At 45.8% G+C, this 24,367-nt stretch overlaps 1 protein-coding gene across 7 annotated transcripts in view; it reads left to right on the forward strand.

Moving 5' to 3' along the window:
* GORAB (golgin, RAB6 interacting) overlaps positions 1-17,489 on the forward strand; it is an 80,511-nt gene extending 63,022 nt beyond the window's left edge. For 5 of the 7 annotated variants that reach the window (XM_027715395.2, XM_039385083.1, XM_039385080.1 and 2 more), the window contains 6 exons: positions 1,315-1,514; positions 2,021-2,117; positions 9,112-9,463; positions 11,244-11,345; positions 13,066-13,206; positions 15,764-17,489. In XM_027715395.2, coding sequence (XP_027571196.1) covers positions 2,051-2,117; positions 9,112-9,463; positions 11,244-11,345; positions 13,066-13,206; positions 15,764-16,226 — 1,125 coding nt within the window. In that variant the 5' untranslated portion in view covers positions 1,315-1,514; positions 2,021-2,050 and the 3' untranslated portion in view covers positions 16,227-17,489. Of the gene's footprint in view, positions 1-1,314; positions 1,515-2,020; positions 2,118-8,267; positions 8,342-9,111; positions 9,464-11,243; positions 11,346-13,065; positions 13,207-15,763 lie in introns of those variants that run through there. The other 2 variants (XM_039385085.1, XM_027715454.2) reach the window with 2 other exon arrangements.
* The last annotated feature ends 6,878 nt before the right edge of the window (positions 17,490-24,367 follow it).

Genomic DNA, 24,367 nt, shown 5'->3' on the forward strand with positions numbered 1-24,367 from the left:
AGTCCATTTTGGATTCAAAGGCAATGCTGGCTTAGTCTCAGGATATCTGTTTGTCCTCCCCAGTTCATCTTCAGTTTCTCCGTTTGTGAGCGCATTGCTACGCTGAGCACGTGGACAGGGATTGCAGAGCCTTTTCTCCTGCTAGGAGAGGGATCTGGAAACAATTACAAGCTGCTCATGCTTAATCACTCGGGTAAATCTTAAATGCCTGTCTTAATATTTTGCAGGACTGAAGATGGCATCTGAATTTTTGTGGTGTGCAGGTTACACAGCAGAGCACAGAGACTTTGACAGTTTTGCTCTGTGCATGTTTCAAGGGTCCTGAGGACCCCACAGCTTCTATGAAATTCAGGTACAATTTCAAAGGAAACTAAAATACAAAGGGGGAAAAAAAGACCCCAAAGTATTTGCCTGATATTTGTACAAATTGTCAGCTCAGTCATGTTCTAATGAACCTTTGTTGAACCTGAGCATTTGTATCTCAAACTGAACAAGAAGAGAGTACTAAAAGAATTTAAAATATAAAAATAAAAAATGAAATGCCCTGTGAAAATGAAGACAACCAAAATAACTCACAAATCCAGGCTGAAGTCAGTCAATGACAAGACAAAACAATAGAAGTCCTTCCTTCCTTAAATATTGAAATGTTTCACTTCGGCATTTTCAGGCTGAAACAGATTACTTGATTGAACATCATTTAGTTTGAAGGTTTCTTTTTTGTTTTCATTTTCAATGGACTTAAATTTAAAAGGAAGTGAGTTGTGTGTTTTTGCTTGACTTTTAAAAAAGATTAAATAGTCTCCAAGCAAACCAGAACATTTTGTTACTGGTCAAGCAAAATGTTTTTGGTTGACCCAAAATGAATTGAGATGTTCTCATTATATTAAGTCTTTCCTATTCAGCTCAGCTCCAAAACCAGAATTTTCCACCACCAGAAGAAACCAGTCATCCTTGTTTTCACCTTCCTGCTGCAGCAGTAAAGGTCTAATTTGGGTTGCTCCTGTTTTAATCAGAGCTTGCTTTATTAACCTCTCCATTTACTGCAGGCTGAGGTCTGTGATATCAGTGTTTGTAGCCAGGGTGTGGTACAGATCACTCTCCAGCTATCTCAGATACCTCACCAAGGAGCTGCTAAGCCTCCCTGGCCATCAGCCTGCTTATTTACAGGCTTTATAGCTATGGTTCAAACCCTGCCAGTGACACCAACACTTGGAAATCATCATTAGCGTGTGGCCCTAGTAAGCCTGTGGGTGTCAGCTGCGTGTGCAGTCATGGTAGTATTCAAAAACTAAAGAAAACACTCTCCTCCCACAGAAACCGCTGAAAAACAACTTCTACACAAACATTGTGAAAGGCAGCAACTGACTGGTGGGGAGGACTTTCCAAAGCCATGGAAGGAAGTTACCTATTAAAGCCTCGGTAAGAGCCAAGCACTCTAACTCAGCGATCCTTTGAAAACCTCCTCCCAGTCCAGCCCCAGCGAGGAACCCTTCACTGACATCATCCATAAACAGGTGGGGGTTTATATCTCTTTTGTGTGTGCTTGTGACAGGGAGAAAGCATCGACATTTCGCGAACTTTATTGCAGGAAAGACACAATGTTTCATCTTAAGGACTTCCAAATCGTTGCAGGCATTGTCTGTGGGGCGGCCAGTGGCCAGGTGGGAGCAGGTCATCCCTCGGAGCTCTCTGGGTGCTCTCTGAAGCACAGGCCCTCCAGACATGGGGCACCACAGGTGCTGCTTGTTCAGGGTGACGCTGGAGTGCTGCACCCAAAATTGGCCGTGCTGCCTCAGAGCTCCTGTTTATAGCGCTGAGGATAATCTGGCTGAACCTGGGCTCCCTTCACCTCTCAGGCAGCTGAGGGGATGCTGAGGTCCTAACCCTGCACATCTGTCTGTTGTAGCTTAAGTGTTTGCAGGATGGGAATTAAGATTATGTGTGTCCTACAGCTTGCTGGTCTCCAAATGGGTTCCTTGGTTGCTCTTTTTTATATTTCTTCTTTATATTTGTGTTACAGACACCTCCAAAGATCCTGAATGAGGAGGAGATGGCTGTGCTCTGGACAAGGCTCCACGGAGAAATATCTGGTATCTTACTGCAAGGATACAGTAAAGGTGAGAGGATGGCTTGGTTTGCAAATAGGCAGGTGCTGTCACACATCCTTCTTTGGCAGTGAACACGTGGCCTAACCTGGTGTCCCTTCAACCACCTGGGCTGAAAACGAGCCAAACCAGTGTGCACTGATTCCATGCTGTGCCTTCACACAAACAACAGCATTTCTGGGGTGCCCTGTGGGGATGCAGCAGGATGGGAGCAGTGTCCCACACCACTCCCTGAGGATCACCTGCATTTCACTTGCAGAAGGGAGTTGTCTCAGCCCAGTGTGCTGTGTTGCAGTAGTGCAGAGGTGGGAAAGAGGAGGGGACAACATCCTCCAGCATGTGGCTTGAGAAGCTGGAAGGAGAGACATGAACTGGCTGGGCTCAGCTGTCACATTGGTGCTGACTGGCACTTTATGGTAGGAAAGTGATTTTCACATCATGTAATGCTCTACTGCAAATACATATTACAAGCAGTGCTGGCTCTTGGGTTTGGCAACCATCTGTCCCTCTGTCTTGCTGTGAAAAGACAAAGATTTCCCACAGAGACTCTTGCAGGGGTGGCAGGACCTGCACAGCTGATGGCACTGAAAGTGGTGCAGATGTGTGTGCCCAAGGGCAGGATGATGGGGCTGTGACAGCAGCAGGAAGAAGTGGGAATGGTTTGGGAAGTACCACTGTCATGAGAACAAGGCTGGGAGAGGTGTCAGGAGCTGGCCAGTTCTCAGCTGGCAGCAGCACACCCCGAGGGATGTGGGTTGTCTCTAATGGGACAATGATGCAGCAGAGCAAGGTCAAAAATGTTGCTCAGCAGCCTGAACCCATGAGGGGTCTGGGAGCCTCCCTCTCTCCTCTGGAGCCTGTGTGGGGATCCACACACCCAGAATCTCCAAAACGTGCATCTTGCTGTCCCGGGGCTGCACTGACCTTTCCTCTGCCTTACCCAGCAGATGTTTGTTGTTAAAAATACCTGAATGGAGACTCTGTGGTGGTCTTGAGTCAATTCTCTCCACCTTTTGCTGCCCTGACTCATCTCTAGCCTGAAGCTCGCTTTCTTCTTCACCTATCCACCACGGGCTCTGAAAACACATTTCCCCTGTCTCTTTACAGCTGTGTTTTATATATTTAAAGGCTATTATCATGTCTTCTCCCCCACACTTCTCTCCCATCCAGACTAAACAACCTCAGCTCATTCTCTTGAGCGTGTAACAACAATAAGTTTGTTTGATGAAAACTCAATTTGTTTAGTGCAGTGGTTCTAATCACTCAAGTTATGCCAAAGATAACAAACATTTAGCAAATTTCTCTTCAAATCTTTAATTTTATCAACTGTTTTGACAGTTAGATTACAATTTTTACACAAAGAGTTAGAATGAAAGCAGTTGCTTTCTAGTTTTTCTGTATAAACATTTGAATTATGACTTTCACATTAGGCAATGCAATTAAAAGCATTATAGAACTGTCATGAAGTATTTAACTTGGGGTTATAAAAAGTATTATTTTAATGATGTTTAAAAACTATTTAGAAAGTATCTTTTTAAAGTAATTAGCTACAACAATATTTCTTTAGCTATACAAAAACATGTATCAATAATTACTCATTTCCACTTCTTTCACTGCTCAGCGCTGGTTTTCCCAGCCAAAATGGTAAATTTATAATCTTCAGGATATTTAATGAAGTTATGGGTTTTTTTAATTTTACAAGCTTTTTTTTTAAGGTGCTTTTAATTAGCGAGCTTTTAATCCTGTTTAAGATTTTTTTTTCATGCAAATAATTTAAGATGAGGAGTTACTACAGAATATTTTTGTCTATGTGGAAAAATGAGGTGAGAAAGACTCCAAAAATGTCAGTAAGAATGTTAATTGTTTGGGTTTTTTTTTTTAAAGAAAACATTTATATTGCACGCTGAGCTTTCTGCCAGTTCAGATGTGATTTTCTGAAAGCCTAACCCATCTTAAGGGAAAAGCTCAAAAGCTGAAACAAGAAAACATGAGGTGGGAACCTTAAAAGCCGAGATGTTTGTAGGCTCAGTTTCCAAGCAAACATATCACTGTAACCAGACGTGTCCCGGACAAACATGCTGCTCTCCCCACCCAGCTCTGCTGGTCACCAGCCCTGTGTGGTGTGGGGTCCCCGTGGGAACACCTCACCCCAGTTTGGCTGCTGACAGCCCCAGGTACCCTTGGGAAGGGAAAAGTGGTATCTGCAGGTCTGGATGGGGAATTTGCAGCCTGCTGGAGTCCATGGCAAAAATCAGACAATTTCTGCAGCCCTGTTCTATCTCCCTGTTCCATCCCTCTGGCTGCAGTGGGACTTCGGTCCAGCCCCACAGGTGCCATGGACAGCCCTGAGAGAGATCTGCTGGGAGCACTGCTAGGACATATCCCCACTTTCCCTGGGACCTGAGGAGCAAAATTTGGACCTCTTAAAGTAAAACAGCTGTGAGTTCAAACCACAGCCTTAGACCAGGGGTCAGGACTTTACCCCTAAGGTCTCTGTGAAAGGTAACTCAGAGGAAGCAAAGCCACAGACTTAAAGTTGCTGTGTAAGTCTGCCTCTTCACTAGAAAATGTGTACAGAGCCACAAATCAAAAGATGTTGAAAACCTTTGGTTTATATGGTTTAAAAAGCAGGTTTCTGATGTAGGTTTTTTCACTCAATACCTCTTTATGTAAGTGGATTTTTGTTTCCTTCTATGAAATTCTTACAAACCAAAAGACTGCCTTGGTCCCAGAAATGACAGTGCTGACTTAATCCCACTTACCAGGCAGTGAAAGGGAACAGAAGCTGAGGAGAAGGAATAGTGCTGGGGGTTTTTTTATTCAGTTTTTTCGCCTTACTCCAGAATGAGAATAATTCATTTTACAGCAGAAACACTGCTTCCATTAGATGTACCTGCATTTTTGCATAACTCCTCAAGCCAGCCCATTGCAGTAGGGCCAGTAACTGCAGGATAACACTGGGGTTACATTCTTGAAGTGTTTCTGGGGTTTGAATCACTGGTACGGTGCTCACACAGTGCCATGGCTCATCTGGACGTGGTGGTTCTTCCCAAGCCAGATGGGATAATGTTGGCACAAGATGCAGTGGATGGATACAGTTTGGATGGATACAATGGATACAAGTTTAATAGTACAAGTTAGAAAGAGGACTAAATTGATTTAGGAATTTTTGGCTGTGTTATTTTCACAATGTTTTATCCTCATGTCTCTTTAGTTAAATGTCAGAGTCCTTGGAAGCTCATGATAGGGTCTGAAACACAAGCAGAAAAGAAACTTCCCTATACTAGTCTCACATTAGGGCTCAATCCTCTCCTGGGAAAATGTTGATTTGTGTGTTAGTGTGACGGCGTGCAGAGCAGTGCAAGAATCAAGTTAAAAATATATTATCTAAGTCGGGGAGCCCCTTGATGGAAGAGCTTATTTGGCTCTTAAAACCCTCCAAAATTTTCAGTATGAAACCGATGCAAATTGAAGTTATGTCCTGGTACAAATTGCATCTGTCCCGGGTTGAAATGTCATCTGAGGTCTGACCCTGAGGTCTGACCTGGGGAGCCCAATTTGCCAGCCTGTGATGACATTTCCACGCTGATTTGGGAACTGCAAGAGAAGAGATGTTTCTGTGATCTGTTGGTGCTCCCTGCTTCTGGAATCAGCAGACTCCAGGCCAATTAGACCATGAGAAAAGGGATGCAGCAGTCATGGAGGTCTCCAGGTCTGTTAGTGAGGGAGCAGCTCTTGAAGCAGGACTCAAATCCAGATACAGGACTCAAATCCAGCCCCAGGTGTAGCAGGAAAGTTTGTGTTGTTCCTGGGGATATTGGTCCAGGAGATGGGAAAGTTTTCTGTTTTCTCTTCTTGCCTTTTCAGCCTGCATTTTAGCAAAATTTGCTTGGAAAACACTTTATTCCTAGGTGGCAAATGTTCAGTGCCATGTTCTGCTCACAGGACTTTAAACAGCCAGAGAACATGGTCAGCCTGTGTTTCCTAAACCTGCTGTTGGTAAATGCTCCATGAAATGACTTCACTGGGCTGTAATTGTTCCTGGAGCAAGCTGGCCCAAAGGCCAGCAATTAAACCTTTGGCTGATGGAAGCTGTTAGCATGGATTGCTGCTTTGCCTATGGCATTCTAGTTAACAACTCTAAACTCTTTATACTTTTCCTATAAAACACGTGGGAGCTCTGTGCCTGGAATATCTGTGGCAGTAAAGTGAACATGGTGCTTCACTTCTGTTCATAGCACTAAAACTTGGAAGAGAAGAAAGAGTCAAAGTTCAAGAAGTATGTGTTTGTACTTCATGAAGCACATTCAGTTGATATCTGTGGGTTTGGTGCAGCCCCTTACTGTGATTTAGAGATCAGAACAGGTTTAGATTCATGACTCTTATAAGGGCATCTAAAAGGGAATTAGGTGCCCACACCTTTTTGTAAGCCAACCCTTGCTGGGCTGGCCAACACTGTTCCATTGTAAAATTCAAGCTGACACCTGGTTCTGCCATCTGGACTCCCTGGAGTCTGAGAGTGTTTGAGTCAAAGTTGGATCATGGCTCTCATTCAGATCTCTCCTGTGCTCAGTCAGGTTTCCCAGAGGAAACCATAATCCTGTCTGAAGGGCCACTCAGCATCCGTCTGCCCCACGCTCATCCAGGAAGGACTTCCTGGATGAGATAACCTTGCTCTCCTCCTCTGCTGGATGCCTGCAACGCTTCTGCTCGGCATCAAGGCCTCCAGCTGAGCTGCAGGTGAACAAGGGTGGCACTTGTGTTCTCCAAAGGCACTCACTGGGCCAAATCCCATCAGAAACACTTAACGCCTGCCAGTTCAGCACCGTTGTGTGTGTGTGTGTGTGTCCCCCCTCCCCATCCAGGACTGGTATTTATGGGACGTGTTAGTCATGCAGGAGCTGCTGGAAGTGCTGCCGCGGTAAATTGCAGTGTCATCCATGGCCATCAAGTTATGGGCTTGCTTGGGGAGCTCCAGAGCTTGACTAATCCCTTACAGATTGGAGTCGGGGAGGGATGTGGTCAGGCACTGGAAGTGTCCCTGTTTTACTGCTGATGATGTATTATTGAAGCCCGCAGGCCCCTGGGCTGCTGCAGCTAAGCTGGGGGCTCGTGCCTTTGTGCTCATGGTGGGAGGGGAGCTCATCCACAGGGCCTCTGGCAGGATTAAAGCAGCCACAGGAGTTTGGGATGGAAGGGAAAAGGCTTCTTTTCGTGGATACTGAGAGACGCTGCTGTTCATTGTGGGATCTTTTCAGTTTATACCTAAGGATGGGAGCGTGTATGTGCAACCTCGTGCATAATGGTCAGAGCAGACTTTCAGAAACATCAGCGTGGGCAAAATAATACTTTTCCCTGCTGGCCTTCCAGTACTTAAAGGCAGCTTATAAGAAAAGAGAGAGCGACTTTTTACATGGGCAGGCTGTGACGGGGCAAGGGGGAATGGTTTTAAATGAAAAGAGATTTAGATTAGATATTAGAAAAAAATTCTTCCCTGTGAGGGTGGTGAGGCCCTGGCACAGGTTGCCTAGAGCAGCTGTGGCTGCCCCATCCCTGGAAGTGTTCAAGGCCAGGTTGGATGGGGCTTGGAGCAACCTGGGATAGTGGAAGGTGTCCCAGCCCATGGCAGGGGGTGGAATGAGATGAGCTTTAATTTCCCTTGCAGCCCCCAAAGCACTCTGGGATTCCATGATTTCCTCACAGTGGTGTCACTGGAACTTTAACTACACTCCCCGGAGCAAGATCTCTCCTGCTCTTATTTACTTTAATTACAGATTATAAATGACCGGGGCGGTGTGTCTGGAGAGTGTAATGCTCCCTGAAGTTCGCTTTATTCGGGTGCGGCTTCCCCTCTCCATAAACCTCATTAGCCTTGTTCGGTCACAGGTCGGATTCGATCATCTCAGAGGTCTTTTCCAACCTAGTTGATTCCGTGCTTCTTTACCGGCACTGTGTTCTCAGGAGCCCCGGGGCTGTGCCCAGGGCAGCTTTCCCCGGAGCACGGACGATCCGCATCCCCTCGCGGACCTCCCCTTCTCCTTCCCCCCGCTCACGCCGCCATCTTGCCCGCCCCGCCCCCGCGGCGCGAGGCCCCCGGCCGGGCTGTCCGCGGCGTTCGCCGGCGGCGGCGTTGGGGCAGCCCCGGCCCTGCGCGGCGGGAGGAGGGAGCGCCATGGCCGAGGCCTGGGCCGGCTTCTCGCAGGAGGAGCTGCGGCGGCTGCGGGGGCAGCGCCCAGGTACGCACCGGGCACCGGGAGGCGGCGGCGCGGGGGAGCCCCCCGGGCCTCGGCACCCCCGCAGCTGTACCTGCCTCCCTTCGCCCCTCAGCGCCCCGTGCCCTCAGCCCCTCCATCCGCACCTTATTCGTCCCCTCAGCCCCTCCATCTACACCTCCTTCCGACCCCTCAGTTCAGCCGGTCTATCCCCCCATCAAACGCCTGCGCAGCCCCCCGGCCCCTCCCGTCCAGCCCCATCTCTCACCCCTCTCGTCATCCTGCCCCTCTCTCTGGACCCCCACAACCCTTCGGTCGCGTTTCCAGACTCTCCAGGCTCTTGCCCTGCTTCCACATCCCTGCCCACTGCCCCATTCGTGTTCCCAGCCTCCTCTTTGCCTACGTGTCACCTTGTTCTTTCCCGTTCTCCGGTTTATGTCCTCGATTTGCCCACCAGGCTGCATGGGACCCTTCCTCAGCCCCAGATCTGCCTCTCCATGATTATCCCAAGAGTTGCCTCTCTCCTATCGTTCCTCCTTTAGTCCTGCAGTCCAGGCCCCTTATTCCTCCCTCTCCTCATTTAGGAATGCTCATATCCTTTAAAACTACAGATCCTTATGCTAGCAAAGCATTTCCAGCTTGCTGGGTTTTCCCCCACATTGGTTTTCCATGGCACTCTAGTCGTCTCATCCTTATGTTGGTTGTGCAGCAGTTGCTCGTCCAGAAAAACTCATTCACAGATTCTCTGACAATGAGATTTGTTTTTAATCCCGTTTTTCCCTTTCCTCTGATAGAGCTGTTCGAGCCCTCGGAGCAACAGCAGCAGCAGCAGCCTCGCCCCCACACCGGGAACAAGCCTCGGAAGCAGTTGCAGCGGGAAAAAGCCCTCCAGCAGCAATGCCAGAGGCTGGGACTGCAGGGTGGGGCAGCCCCTGTCACTCCGGAGCAGTTGCTCTCTGCACCAAAGCACAAGCCCTGTCACCCTCAGCAGCCCGTGCCAACACCTCGTCCTCCTCCTGCTGGAGATCAAAGGCAAAGTGACAGCCAGGATCAGCAGGAGGAGGTGACACCTTGCAATGGCAGGGACAGTGCCCAGCCCCACCCTGCACAGCCCAGCACCCAAGTGGAGAGAAAGAAAGTGGAATTGTTAGTAAGTCAGTAAAATCTGGGGGTGGGGGCTGTTGCTCTGCGTTGATTCATTCTTTCACTGTGAAGTAAAGTGAACTTTTCTGTGTCTAATTGGAAGGTTTGAGAGATCAAATCATTCCCTCTCCTGTGAGGAAGGACTGAGAGAATTGGAAAAGAGAAGGCTTTGGGGTGACCTAATTGTGACCTGAAGGGAGCCCACAGGAAAGATGGAGAGACTATTTACAAGAGCATGTAGTGACAGGACAAGAGGGAAGGGCGTCCCATTGACAGAGAGTAGGGGTAGATTAGATATTAGGAAAAAAATCTTCCCTATGAGGACAGTGAAGCACTGGCACAGGTTGCCAGAGAAGCTGTGGATGCCCCATACCTGGAAGCGTTCAAGGCCAGGTTGGTCAGGGCTTGGAGCAACCGGGTCTAGTGGAAGGTGTCCCTGCTTGTGGCAGGGGGTGGAATGTGATGATCTTTAAGGTCCCTTCCAACCCAAACCATTCTGTGGTTCTATGACCATATTAGATTGCTCTGCATTGGAGCTTTGGTTTTAATCTCTAGTTGGGTTAAACCTGATTGAGGACCAAATTCTGCAGTGTACTCTATGCAGAGATGCACTGTGCTATTTTCAGATAATTTCTTGTGGCAGTGGCACTGCTCATCATAAAGTGCCTGAGATGTCTTAATGGTTTATGAAGGCTGGCCTCCAAACTTCCATGCATCATTTGTATTCCCCAAGCAGGGATCAGCAGCTTTCTGGGTGTGGTGAGCCAGACACTGTTCAGCTCCTTTTTGGTGGGGAAAACACCTGGAGCTTTGCAGAGACTTTTTCACGCTGTGGGAGCAAATGACATTTTGCTGCAACGGCCACCTCCTGGATCTGCTGGATTCATCTCAGCCTGGGCACTTGAATCTACATCTTGCTGCAAATATTTCTCTACATGAATTTTTAGGGATAGGGTGATGAGAAATCTGAAGAGATGTTCTTGTGCAGAAGTGATTGTTAGTAGCTGTTACTTGAGTATTTTTAAGCTGAGGGTTCTTCAGAGAGGGCATGAAGAACACAATGGAATGGGAAAGCAGCAAAGCAGTTTTTTGTTTCTCCTGAATCCTGCCCAGCTGTGTTGTCTCCCCTCACCTGATCCCCTCCTCTGGGGCTCCTTGTATCTCTTAGTAGATGTAGCTAGGAAAGGGAATCAATATTCTTTCCCTGGTGTTAAAAGTGAATTCTTGTGCTTCCTTGTTGCTGATTTTCATTATGACTTTTATCAGCCTTATCATTTTATCAGCCATCAATTAAACTGATAGTTTAATTATTTGGGGGCTGTATTGTAAAGCAGGCCTGTGAAAGAATCTGTTTTATGCAAAAAAACGTTTCCAAAAAAGAGGCTGTGTTGGCAGACTGAACAGATGGCAACTTGTAGCAGCCAGTAAGAAACTTGAAACTGCTTCTACCTAGCGGGGAAGCACATCCTTTAAATGAAAAATTCCATCCATTTCTGAAAAAGTGCTCCATGCTCTTTCTTCCAGCAAAGCTGAATTAACCAGCAGCTTATCTGGTTGTGCAGATTTTTGTTATGATCAGCAGATTTCATCTGAAAATGTTTTTATTGCTCTGAACGACTTCTTGCAGGTGATGCTTCTTTCCTTAGAACTGAAGCCTCTTTATTGTTCCTTTGACGTTTGTAGAGTTTACTCCGGGAAATATGATGATGAATATTTGTGTTATTTGGAGAACAGGAAGAGAAATGAACTTTCTGTTAATTTTGATCTTCTTTTCCATGAGCAGGCAGGAGAAATCCCGATGGGAAATCCTCCAGCAAGAGCAGCGGCTGATAGAGGAGAAGAATAAGCGCAAGAAGGCTCTGCTGGCCAGAGCTATTGCTGAGAGGTAACGGGCTGTGCTGCATGGGCTGAGCACGGGCAAGGGGTTACTTTTCATCTGCAGATCTTGGTTCAAATGTCACTTTTTCCTCCTCTCTGTGCTCAGTGTGTGCTGCTCCAGAAGTGAGCAGCTGTGAGCGACATCTCCCTTTGATGACAAGTGCTGGCTAAGAAGTTGTGACTAAGCTTTTCACACTTCCAAAGCTGCAGCTCTGTGTGCAGATGGAAAAGTTATTACACAACTCGAGAATTAGCTGAAGTCCTTGAATTTGTTAGTGAGATCATGTTTGGAAGTTGGGATGCTCAGATGCGTATCCCTGTTCTGTTCCTGAATTGGTTTTGCTGGATTTAAGGAAAAGTTCATTTGATTCCTAAATTATGATGAGAAACTGTTTGAGCTTTTGACTCTTATGAGCATGTGAAGAGTATTAAAAAGAGAAGATTATCAACTTTAATTTGAAGAAGATACCATTGTACCCCTGGCTGGTTAGAAATTATAGCACATGGTCTCATTTGTTGGCTCTTGCTCTTCAGGGGACCAGACTTTAAGGCGTTGTATAGTGATATAGTTTAAGACTACACAGAAGGCAAGGTTTGTAGGGAAGGATGTTGGAACAGCTCATAGCACTGGATCAAGGAAAGTGATGTGAAGCTTTCAGGCTTGCAGTGCTCTCCCAGACATGTTGTGTTCTGCCCATCAGAGCCCTTGGGTAGCACAAGTGAACACAGCCCATACTGTGTAGAAGATTCTCTTTAAAGTTCTGAAAATGGTGTTTTCCTTTGCCAGGCATAGAGAAAACACGAGTGCATTTGTTCTGAGTCACTGTAGGACAGCAAACATGGGTGTGACCATCAGGCTGGGTTCTTCCTCCTGGAAACAAAGCCTGAGGAGAGAGAAGAGGACATGGAAAGTGATACCTAGGGAGTTACATCTGACATTCAAAGTCCTCCCTCGGGCTTTCAGCAATACCACAGGTGTCTTTCCCCTCCATGTGCATCAGCTGGTCTAATGAGAGATGCTGTCACTGCCTGCACAACTAGTCTTGGTTTCAGATACCTACTTTGGGTGTAAAGCAGTGGCTGGGAAGTGTGAATTTGCTGGTGATGATGAGAGTCACTCAGCTTGCTTGGGAGTGAAATCCATCAAAGTTTGTGCTCTTAGCAACGTTTAGTTTTCAGGACGAGGGAATGAATAGGCTGAGTTGAAAAAGGTTACATAAGGCTTGATTGAAACCCTTTGTGTTTGATGTAAAACTTTCCATTCACTTCATTGGGATTTGGCTGGGCCTTTTGGGAATAATTTTGCAAAATGGAAATCAAGCTTAGGTTAGGTGACTTTTTGGCCCCTTCTAACTGGGCTTCTTTGAAAGGGGATATTTGCAGGGCTAAATGCCCTTCCCCCTCTCACTTCCCCCCAAGCCATTTCCTGTTTCCTTACACTGGGAACTACTTAGATACAGCAGCTTCTTGTGTGTTTCCACAGTGAAGAAACACAATCCATTTTAGGCACTTTGATTATAGTCATTACATAATTTTGCCATAGTCCTTTAATAGCAGGCATTTTAGATCCCTGTGGATACTGAAAAAGATCAAAAGCCCTAAACCATAAAGGGGAAACCTTCTGAATAGATCCTAAAGTTGGTTGCTCTGCAAATGAAATGGGGCCTGGTATGTCAAGAAGAGAGGCTTGAAAAGAGGGAGGAAAAAAGCACATCTTCCTTTTGCAGATCCAAAAGAACTCAAGCTGAAGCAGTGAAACTAAAAAGGATTCAGAAGGAGCTGCAAGCTCTGGATGACATGGTGTCTGCTGACATTGGCATCCTGAGGAACCGCATTGATCAGGCCAGCCTGGAATACTCCTATGCCCGGTAAGTGACAGGGAGGAGGGAACAGGGAATAGGGAATAGCTCTGTCTGAGAGCAGGGAGAAAATGCTGTTTCCTGTCACCAAAGCAGTAATGAAGTTATGTCATTGTAATAACGTGTAGTTAAAGCAGTAACAGTCTGGGGGGCTTTCAAATCTTGAGGTAAAAGCATGCTTTTTATTTCCTAATTTTTCCCTTGGAGTCTGGAAACCGAAGCAGGTTTTCTGACTGCAGAGTGTGCTGTCACGAGACATAAGTAGTGCCTTAACTGTGCAGTTGTCCATAAGCCCTGCTTTATTGTTTCAAGGTTGTTTATTTCTTCTCAGGGGGAAAGAGGTTTTTTCTTGAAAAGTCTTAAAATGAAAGTCCTTTTCAGGCAAACTTGCTTGTTGATGACAGCTCTGGTCCTTTTGGAATCAATGGGACCAATTAAGCTTAAAACATATAATACTGCTGAAGTGCTTTTGGAACTAGGACCAAAAACTGAAGGAAAAAGCAAGCTTTCACCCTTCACAATGTGCCTTTAATCACTCTGGTTCTGATGAGTTCCTTAAATGCAAGAAATTAATTGGAACACCCCATTAGTTGTGGGTAAGCCACAACATCAGTAGATAAACATCGGGATGTTTGTGCAGCCGTTTCATAAAACAGAAATGTTTGGTTGCGGTTTTGAGTTCACAATTCAATGTGTTAAATGTGCATTTCTCCTTTTGACTTTTGCTATACGTTGACCACAGGCCAATAAACATGATAATTAGTCTTTAAAAAATAGCAGTGGTAGCTAAAAAAAATGAAGATTTCTTTAGTGTAATTATAAGTTAAAATATCTAAGATTAACTGTAGTCAGAGTGGCTGATTGCATGTGAATACAGAATTTAATATCCTGAAGTGGAAAAACATTTCAGTGTTTCTAAAACCATTACATGCTCCTGCAAATCTCATACCCAATTTTTGTAATAATGTGTCTATTTGAAATGCTTACTGGCAAAAGAGCACAGAACACGAAGGGCTCTGACATTTGGAAAGCAGTTTTTGATGACAAGAACAAAAGGAGATGCTGGTAGGACAAGTGGATAAAATTTATCAAATTCTTAATGACTTTCATGACCTTAGTCTTTTTGTGAAGGAGGGACTTGGAAATGCAAGTTAGATACTTCCAGTGCTGTAGTTTTCATGTATTATAAGCCAAAGCCGATTTACTTCTAAATGGTGTCTTTTAAAGCAAATTTTTAGTTCTTGCCTTGTGTTTTAGGGCTAAAACAAAAATCGCTTCAGTGGGTCAAAAAGTGCAATTTTAAACAGTCCTGAGCACATACAGAGTTAGGGACATTGGCCAATCGCTGTGGAATTGAATTTTCATAAATAAATATGATTATTTATTTTCATAAATAATATGTGTGAATTCAGCCCAAAGGTTTAACTGCGCAGATGTTTCCAGCATAGTATTATTAGTTTTTCCATTTCAGGGGCCTGACCTAAAGAAATCTTGACTTTCCTGAGAGGCAAATGTAAAAATGGGCATCTTCTGCCCACTGCAGACACAGCCTTTACATCTGAGTCAAAGTTTTGTGATGATTATATAAAAGAACATATTTGGGAATGCTTTTCTATGTCTTGTTTCCTTCTGTTTCACTAAGCAAAGGATCCTGTCTTTCTGTTGCTTTATAAAACAGCTGGATGCTTTATTCAACCACCTTACTTACATTAGTTTTGTAAGTGCTCTGTAAGGTTCTTCATGTAGCCGTGCTGCAAAAACCTTTTCCTGATGAGCAAGATTGCACCTATCTGTCTGTTAATTAGAATGAATACACAGATTTACTGATGCAGTGGAAGAAGCATCACTAATGCAGACACCAACCATTAAAGTGCTGGATACTCTCTGTGTGTTAACCTCGATAAATATTTAGAATATTTCCTTTTTGCTATAGTTGTCGTGACAGGAAGTGCAAATTGGCAGGAGGTGAGTGTCAGGGGGATGCTTGCAATAAAATTCTACATCTGTCGCCACGCAGAAATTGTGATCACTTTTGATGTCATGTGCTGTGTCGGTCTGTGCTGCTCCTGATTTTCTGAACATGTCTATGGGTGGCCAGAAGAGTACACTATCCAAATGTCCATATGTATCCATGCTGTGCTCCTTTGAGCATCTGTATCTGTCGGGGCGTGGTTGGGTTAGAAGAACCCCAAACTGCTGTGCAGTGTTTCGGTTCACTGGGCGGGTGTTCATTACAAGTGTGAAAACTGCAATTTCTGATGGTTTCTTTCTGCTGCTAGTGATGCATCCCTTCAAACAGGCAGCAAAAATGTGTGCTTGTGATTCAGTGTATAGATTTCAGATGAGCAAGTTAACTCTTGGATTACACAGCAGCAGAGCCTGGAGTGTCCAGAGAAGTTTTGATCAATTCACACTTATTTTCTTCCCCTTTGCTAACGTAGCAGCACGTCGTGAACAGCTGGCATAACGCACGTTGCATTTCAGGGATGTTTGAAGCGTCTGTCTGTGTGTCAGGCTGTGGAGTGCTTTGAGAATTAACCCACTGGAAATGGTGATGATTTTGCAGGAAGCGGTACGAAAAGGCGGAGTCGGAGTACGTGGCAGCCAAGCTGGACCTCCAGCACAAGACGGAGCTTAAGGAGCACCTCACGGAGCACCTGTGCACCATCATCCAGCAGAACGAGCTCCGCAAGGCCAGGAAGCTGGAGGAGTTAATGCAGCAGCTGGATGTGGAGGCAGATGAGGAAAATCTGGAACTCGAGATCGAGGTGGAGCGGATGCTGCAGCAGCAGGAGGCAGAAGCAGGGAGACAAGGCAGCCAGTCACACAGTCACGCTGCGACAGCGAAGGAGAACCCCGCTCCCGGTGGTACAGGGCGGGAGGGCGAGCGTGCCAACCATACTGCTGCTTCTCCTGCTATTTCTGAACAGTCTCAGAACTCCGGGACCAAATCCCTCTCCAGTACGGACAGGCAAACTCAAGCAGTAGATGTGGCTTCGGAAAGCTCCCCTGCTTGTTCTGCTACATGACTGCTGGATGGAGATGAGCCAGTGGTTATGGATGATGTACTCTCTGCAGGCTTGTAGGTTATATCTGGGCTTTGGCAGTACCAGTCACATGCACTTCATTTCCCTTTCCTTTAATATTGTTTTCAAATTTTAAAGGTGCTTTTTTTTCTCACAAGACTCTCATTTGGGGTTCACCGTCTGTCATCCTCTTTCCTGGTTTGTGTTCATGTTCTAATGCCCAGCTCTTCACGGGCTTTTATACCTTCCTGAAACAGGACATTTGCATGTGAACAGTAGTGTTTTTCCAAAGATTTTCAGCCTACTGGTGTTACAGATACCTGTTCTGAGCAGGGTGCAAGAGATAGATATCTGCAGAAGAAAACACCCCTTGATCTGCTTCAGAATGCATTCTGTCCCCTAACATCTGCAATAGGATGTTTTTCTTCCTTTGTATCCATAAGGGATTAGTTTTCAACGGTTTCTAATGCTGTGAAACCCAAGTGCTTACTTTAATTGCCTTTGTAGATGATACTCTTTCCTCATGGAAAGGAAATTTGCATACTGAGGCAAATTGCAAAGTCAGTTGTAATACCTCATATTTATCACTTTGCCTATTCCTTTCGGATAATGCTGAATCATTACCAAGCTGTACATGGATAGATCTGTTATCTATGAAATCACATCAGCTATGCTTTAACAAAAATGATGGGTACAGTTTAAGACCCTACAGAATGTAGAAGTAGAAACACACAAAAGAGAGTGTGTTACATTTAAAGCTTCCATTGCAAACATTTTCTCTGTTGTAGTTGCCTCGAAGTGCCAACAATTAGCCAGGGATCTTATAGTAAATAATCTCCACTGTATATTGGAAATGAGCCTATTTTTGTATGACATTCAATGCATTTTCTTGCTGGAAAAGCAGGTTTGTACCCCACACGAAGTTCAGCTGGTTCACTCTGTTGCTGTTGAAAGGCTTTAAAGAGCTATTCCAGGTGGAGAAAGTCTCAGGAATTAGAAGGGGACGTAGGAAAATCTCCCATAGACTGATTGCAGCTGCAAACCGTGGGGAGTTGAGCTCACAGTTATCCGCTTTGTAACATGGAAGTGTGGGAATGGTTCCTGGAATACCTGACCTGAACGTGTCGGTCAGAGTTTATGAATGAGTTGCTGAATGACGCCACCGAGTATATAAATGGGACACTGATTGTCTCTATGGCTTTAACAGTGGAAAAACATGTCACTACATTTCATTTTTATTCTATTAATAAATCAGTGCATCTTGTACGCGGTGTGTTTACTGTCGGTTGTGATATCTGAGACTAATACGTGTATCCAAGACTGTTTTTCCACAGGAGGTGATAAATGGCAGAATCAGATACGTCCTTTGGCAACTCTCTGCTGTGTGAAAGTAAAACCTCAAAAAAGGCTGTTCCAAAACATGGAAATGTATGAAGCAAAGACATGGCGGGATATGGCTTGGCAGGAATCTCTTCAGCTAACTGGCCCAGGGCAGCAGTGGAAAATCTCTCCTGGTGCCTCCCATACACAGGAGAAAGTGGAATAAATATGTTTTCTAGAGAAGCCGCTCATAATTAGGGTTGATTAAAGTTAGAAAACTCCAAAGTAACATTTGAAATACGTATGAAGCATTGCTCTGTGGTTGCTGGTATACTGCATTCTCTGTTATTTTGCTGGAAGACCTGAAGCAGAGGATTTGATTTTATTATGAGAAAATTGTGAGTGACTTCCTTTTGCTCTGTCTGCAGTTGCAGGACAGCTTGTAGCAACCTGATGATGGTTTTCAGAACTGGATACCAGTAAGTGCAGTAATAATTTAATTGTACCATTCTCGTTTCCATCCTCTGCAGGTGTGTCCCCAGTTGTTCCTCAGGAGATTCAAAATCCTGTTCCTCATTACAGTTGTGTTAAGCTCGTTGGGGACACACAGCAGAGCTTCTGACAGAAGAGTTGAGTTGCAATGGTATTTACTGGAATCACACGCACTCTATTTTGCATATAATTTGTGGTTCTCTACTAGGCTAAAATGTGGTTAAATTAGTCCTACTCGTTGCACCTCGTTGTCACAGGTAAGCTTATTGTTTGAACTCCGAAAATGGCAAAAAATTACAAGTCCAAAGATCTTTTTGACGACTGCTTAAGAATATGAGTTTCCTAGAATGGAGTACGTTTATATCCAACAAAATTGCTTAAAAGCTGAAAAGTTCTTGTGTACCATCCTGATAGTGCTGGTGCTGTTTCTGCCTGAGAGGGAAGATGCTGTTAGAATCAGCAGGTCCTGTTCTCTGGCGAGTCCCTCGTTGAAGTTCTGGCCAGTTCTGTCTGCCTTTAACTTCTGAGCTTGCAAAATGGAGTGAACTGGCTGGGAGCCACATGAAACAGCCATGTGGGATAACAATAGCAGCCTAGCGTTTGGTTGCTCTTGCTGGACAGGGAGCTCAGGAGTTAAATTGTTTGATCTAAGTTATGAAGCCTTTCTGTGACGTGTGATACAAACCACTACCGTGGTGTCAGTTCCACTTTGGAAGTTCTCAAATGTTTTGATGGGTGCCAGTGTGCCGGTTTAACATTCCCCCTGTGCCGGAGCCAGGGAGTCCAGTCGTAATTGTAACAACATGTGTGCTGGTCAGAAATGCCAGGAGATGATTTTGGTGCAACAGAAGGGTTGGGTTTTTTAACTTGTTTTTCCTTGAAGGAAGGAGAACCGTTGGAATTGAGGCTCTCCAAGCAAAAGCCATTTCTCCTTTTGTAGTGGCTGCTGTGTCTTAAAGTGTTTGGATTTGCTGTCCCTGGAGTGTGCTAAGGGCAGGTGTGCACTGAAGGCAGGTGTGCTCTCCACTCCACTGGTGTGTTATATCTCTTCAGAAGAATAGAAAAATAAGAAGTTCAGCACAGATCAAGAATGAATGGGCAGATCTTTAGTGAGGACCTCTTGCACAGGTAGGGGGAGAAGTCTGAGTGTGAAGCGCGCTGGGACTGAACACCCCCAGCAGGGAAAATAGAGCAGCATGTGATGTCTGACAGTAACTGCAGGGCTTGTCACAGGGGACTTGCATTCTCCTGTGGCACCGTGGCCATTTCTGTGTTGGACCAACACATTAGCATTATGGGATGAACTGGAAAACACCAACGTACACCCCTGTGACAATGTTATGAAGCACAGTATAATTGTCTGTGTTGCATTTTGGCCAGGATGTCAGGATTTGCACTCCCTCCTCTGTCAAGGAATGTTTAAATGAGCACAGATGGTCATGACTCAGCCTGGGGTTCCCATGGATGTCTACTGCATGGTGTAAAACACTTGGACAACCCCCAATCTGATTGTATATCCAGCCAGATGAAGCTGGGCTCTCAAGAGGTTTGAGCTTGGGGTAGCTTTGTGGGGAGGGACTCAAGTTCTCCATCAGCCATTTGTCTTCCTAATACCTTTTGTGAAGCGTGGAGTCTTTCCTTTGAGCCTGGATCCCACCTGAACTGAGTGAGGAAAAACCAATAAGAAGGAAATGTAGTGACTGGTCTAGTGGTTGGGGGTACTGTGTTTCCTGACCAGCTGCATTAAGAACACGCTAGAGAGGATTGCTCATGGAACAGTTAACCTTGGGCAAAGTTCAGGAGCCAAAGAAAGGGGCAGAGCTCCATAGAATTCCCTCCCTTGCTGGGATTCCCTCTGTTCTGTATTTTCTGCTTAGGACAGTAGGATCTATAGGCTTTCTGTTCCTAACACCCTTTTGTAAGGGTTCAAATTTGAATTAGGCCCTTGGGATATGGCTTGTCCCAGCCTGAGGACTGGAGCTTTACCCCACCTTATGTGGGATCTTTGAGCATCTGTGGGTCCTGGGCCAAGCTTGGTACTTTTGTGTGACTCTTTGTAGACACAGTGTCTTGGGTCTCTGTGCTCTGCTCTTGTACATGCCATAACTGTGTACAAGGGTTCATGCAGTTACTGAGAGATAGCTAAAATTTTTCTGCAGGCCTGGTCCAACCCAGAAATCTATGCTCAACACTTTGGCATTATATCATGATCCCTTTTCTAATTCCATGGATACAAGCAGGTGTGGTGCATAAAGGGGCAAAGGGTTTTGCCAGTGGCAGTGCAAACAGTGTGTAGATGTGGGCTGGTATTACAGAAACCACATGCTTGTTAAGTGCCCTATTTAGGCTTGCCTGCATGGTCCCATTAAAGCGAGTGTTGGCTCCTTTGATGGGGCACGAGACTGGTTTCCTTCATCATTTCCCCTGATTTATGTCCCAGCAGCAAACTTGGTACAGCAGTGGGGAAAGACCAAGTAACGAGAGACCTTAGCCAAACCTCACCCCCTCGGCATGATAGGACATCAGATCCTTCAAATCCTTGCCTTTGGCAGCCTGTTAGTTACAGGGTTTAAATCATGCCTTTTAAGATGCAGGTAGAGACACTAAAAAGCTTTGGCCTTTCTGAATTAGGGCCTGGATTGTGTAGTTAGAGTCATTTTCTCAATTAGCTAAACATAAATCAGTATAACGAGGCACTTGGGAGCACTGGGCAGGTTTAGTACCTTGTCTCTCCTGCCTCTGTCTGTACCACTCCCACCTGCTTGTTTGGCTGATCAGCCAGTGATTTTATTTTTCCGTGCTGCTAGAGCTGAGCAGTGGGTTTTAATGTCTGAACTGGTTTTCACACCTGGCACATGTGTGCGAGAGGGGAGAACTGGGAGGAATTGCTCTTAGGCAGTAAGCAAGGCAGCCCTCACGTGTGGCAGAGGTTGAACAGCCTCAGCACTCCGTGGCACACCTCCAGGGGATGGGGACAGTGTCCTGTTGAATAGGCAGTGTTGGGTGGTGGCATGAGTGCGGAAAGTCCAGCAGCAGCAGGGATGCTGTTGGATGTGATATCTGGGAGTGGAAAGCACGTGTGGGGGCCAGGCACTGCGTTTGTCCTCTAGAGCTGGGTAGTGAACATGTGACTCCCTTTTCCAGGGCTCCACCGTGTAAGGGCTGTGCTGTTTTTTGGAGACTGCTGGATAATGAGTATGGGATAGCTTGCCCTGTACCCAGGTCAGCCCAGTGCTCTAGTGGAGCACTGGGATCCATTTCAGCAGACAGCAAGAAAAAAGCTTGGAGGTTCCTCACAGTAAAGAATGAAACCCTGAGAAATGGAAGAACTCATTTTATGCCTTGTGATGCCATTGAAGTGCATATAAATCATCCAAGGGGAAAGCTGCAGTGTTAGGGACATCCCTTCACTGTTGCATGTTTTAGAATGGGGGAGGATGTGGCAAGATGGCAGAATGAAGGAACAGTCACTGTTCCCCCAGACCATGCTCAGGCTGAAGCTGTGGCCCTCCCTAAGTCAGCTTTCAAGGCTTGGAGCTAAGTAAGACACCCAAAAACCACCCAAAACGACCTTAAATGCTCTGGGGGTGATAAAAGTGAAACATGAGCCATAAATACATTCCTGAATAATGGGCCTCTTTAACTTCCCCATGCAAGGTTTCTTGCTTTTCTTTAGCTGTTGGTAGTGCTGTCAGTGTATCTGAACACATGACTCTCTGCTGCGATCCTCTCATGTTCATGTGATCAGGACTCTTCCACAGGTATGGAGCTCGGTATCCTGCAGATGGTGTGTCAGCAAGCCATGTTATCTTGCTTCCTTCCTTTTTCCATGTGAAAGAGACACCCTGTGCACTACCACAGCCCTAGAAGACCATGAGTCCTTGGGCCAGCAAGGATATCCCACTAGAAGTGTTTGTTGACTGCATGTGGTTTGTCTAAAGAGTCACAAACTGGCTGTTCCTCAGTTGTTGGTTTGGGCAACAAACCCCCTGGAGCCCTGTGCTGTGAGCCTGTGCCAAAATCTGTACTGTGTATCCTGCCTGGGGAACATGAGCTAGGTAGAGTGAAACAGCTCTGTCTTTGCAGGCTCCAGTGACTGTCCCCATTCCAGTGTAGACAGATCCTGTGTCCCAAGGAGGGGTTAATGCAATTCAAACATCATTGTCTTCAAAGTTTCTCCATTTGCATCTGGAGTAGGTTTCTGAGTGTCACCCCAAACCCTCCATCATGTCTTGAATAGTTCTGTAGCTGTTTAGGTGATGACTGCTTGCTGATGGTGCATATTCCATTGTCTGTGGTGCTGATGGTCTCCCAGAGGTTGTGTCTCTGGCTTGGCTGTCGTGTGAGCTGCAGCTGGTCCCACGTTTTGGTGGTTTGCTTCATGGCAGAGAAGTTGATAGGACTTGACGTGAGGATGTGCTCATAAAGGACCAGGTCCATTCCAGCATTTTCCTAACGTGCTTCCCTGATCCTCCAAGAAGAACATCTTGCAGCTGTTGTAAAAAATCATGCCTCATTCTCTGCAGGATTTTCTTCTTGCTTCCAGATCTTTTTTTCCCCCATCTGCTAAAATGCCAATTGTTTTCTTTTCTTTGCTCCTCAAATCAAAATATTTAGCGATGGACTTTTCTCCATGACATCCCACTGCATCCCCTAAGTACTGTGGAGTATTCATCAGTCTCATTGACACTAAACAGTTCTGCAAACAGCACTGCCAAGCAGGCAGGCTCCTGCTCCTGGACTTGCTCAGCGTATCTGCTACTGTCAGTGACAGTCCCTCTGTGAGTCTCTTGGGGATGATGCTCTTGCTGGCAGAACTTATGAAGCTATTGGAAAATACTTTCCTTGGCCTGGCAAGTTGGACTTGGGCACTCATGATGCTCTTTCTGGCCTTGACATTCGCAAAGCTCTATCTGCTTTACATAGAGGGGAGACACGATGTGCTTTTCAAGGACTACTGAGTCTCCTCTGCCCCAGCTGCCTGCCACACTGGAGCCTTTCATTACTCAAACCCTGCCAAGCCACCAGTAAGATTTCTCCTTCTGTCCTTCAGACAGTTTCCCTTCCTCCTTCCAACAGCTGCTGAGAAACTTCGTGGACCCATCTGTCCTCCAGGCCGGGCAAATAACCAGGGCTCCCCAGAGCCACCGGGCTGAGCAGAAGGTGGGTGAGCACAGGGTAGTACTGGAAGGGCTTCGATTCACAGAATTAAAACTCAGTAAGATTAAACTCACAGCCAGTTTCAGAAGCCCATTCCTTGCCATTCTACCCACCTCTCGCAGGCTCCAGGGTTATCCACGTTCACCATTACACTTGCACTCAGAAATCTTTGCTTTCACCTACTGTGTCTGTAACCCCAGAGCGGCTGTTCTGAGTTGGTCACCTCTGGGGAGGTGACAGATGACAACCCATCTGGGCATTCCTGGAGAGAGCCAGAGGGAGACTTCCTGATGGGGGCGAGGCCTGGGGAAGGCATTTGGGATGGCTGCCATCCACAAACACATCAAAGGTGCGAATGGCTTTTATCAAGAGGCAGTAAAACTTTAATCCAAAACCCACTTTAATGTATTTGCCACATATTTAAAAGGGAACTGGTTTCAGAAATGCTTTCGAGAGTTTTAAAACTTCTTCTGGACCTGTCTCTTACAACTCTTTCCACTCTGGAAACCCGATGCTTTTGTTTTTTGGGATCCCAGATGTTCGGGACTCATGAGTGAGGGAAGAATAAGAACTAAAAGTATTTCTAAGCCTCTTCTGAAACATGGGCACAAATAGGGACTTTTTTCCTAGCTCTAAACCTCTGTTAAACTCTTGAGGGTTTTTTTTAATCCCAGGCCATGCTTACAGTAAATACCACCTCCTCAGTCAGCAAGTGAGACATCTTCCCATTCAGTTGTCAAAAATCCCTCATTTCCACCTCACTAAGCCTGCAAGACACTGGCCTTTTGACCTCCTGGGGTGCTTGCCCCTCGTCTGGAGCTTTAGGCTGGTCCTGTTTTGCTGGAAAAAGTCAACCTTTGGTGTGGAAAACAGGAGCAATTCCTTGGCAAGATCAGAGGAACTGTAGCCTTTCTCATTTCTTTCTTTTTTTTTCTTCTGCGGGAGAGTTTAAACATCGCCGCTTTCATTTGGAGAGGGCGAGTGACTTTCCCATGCCGTAATACCCAGCAAGTGTTGAGAGAATGTGGTTACATAAAACCATATTTTTAATACAACCGACAGACTGTCTTGAGAGCTAAGTGTTTTTTGACAGTTTTTATGCACCTGTTAATTCAAAGCTCTTAACATGTGCCAGTTAAAAAGAGCCAGGCACTAAAACATCCACCCTGTGG

Source organism: Pipra filicauda, unplaced genomic scaffold (genome assembly GCF_003945595.2).
Source record: "Pipra filicauda isolate LSUMZ 115617 unplaced genomic scaffold, ASM394559v2 scaffold392_size659746_pilon, whole genome shotgun sequence".
NCBI lineage: Eukaryota > Metazoa > Chordata > Aves > Passeriformes > Pipridae > Pipra > Pipra filicauda.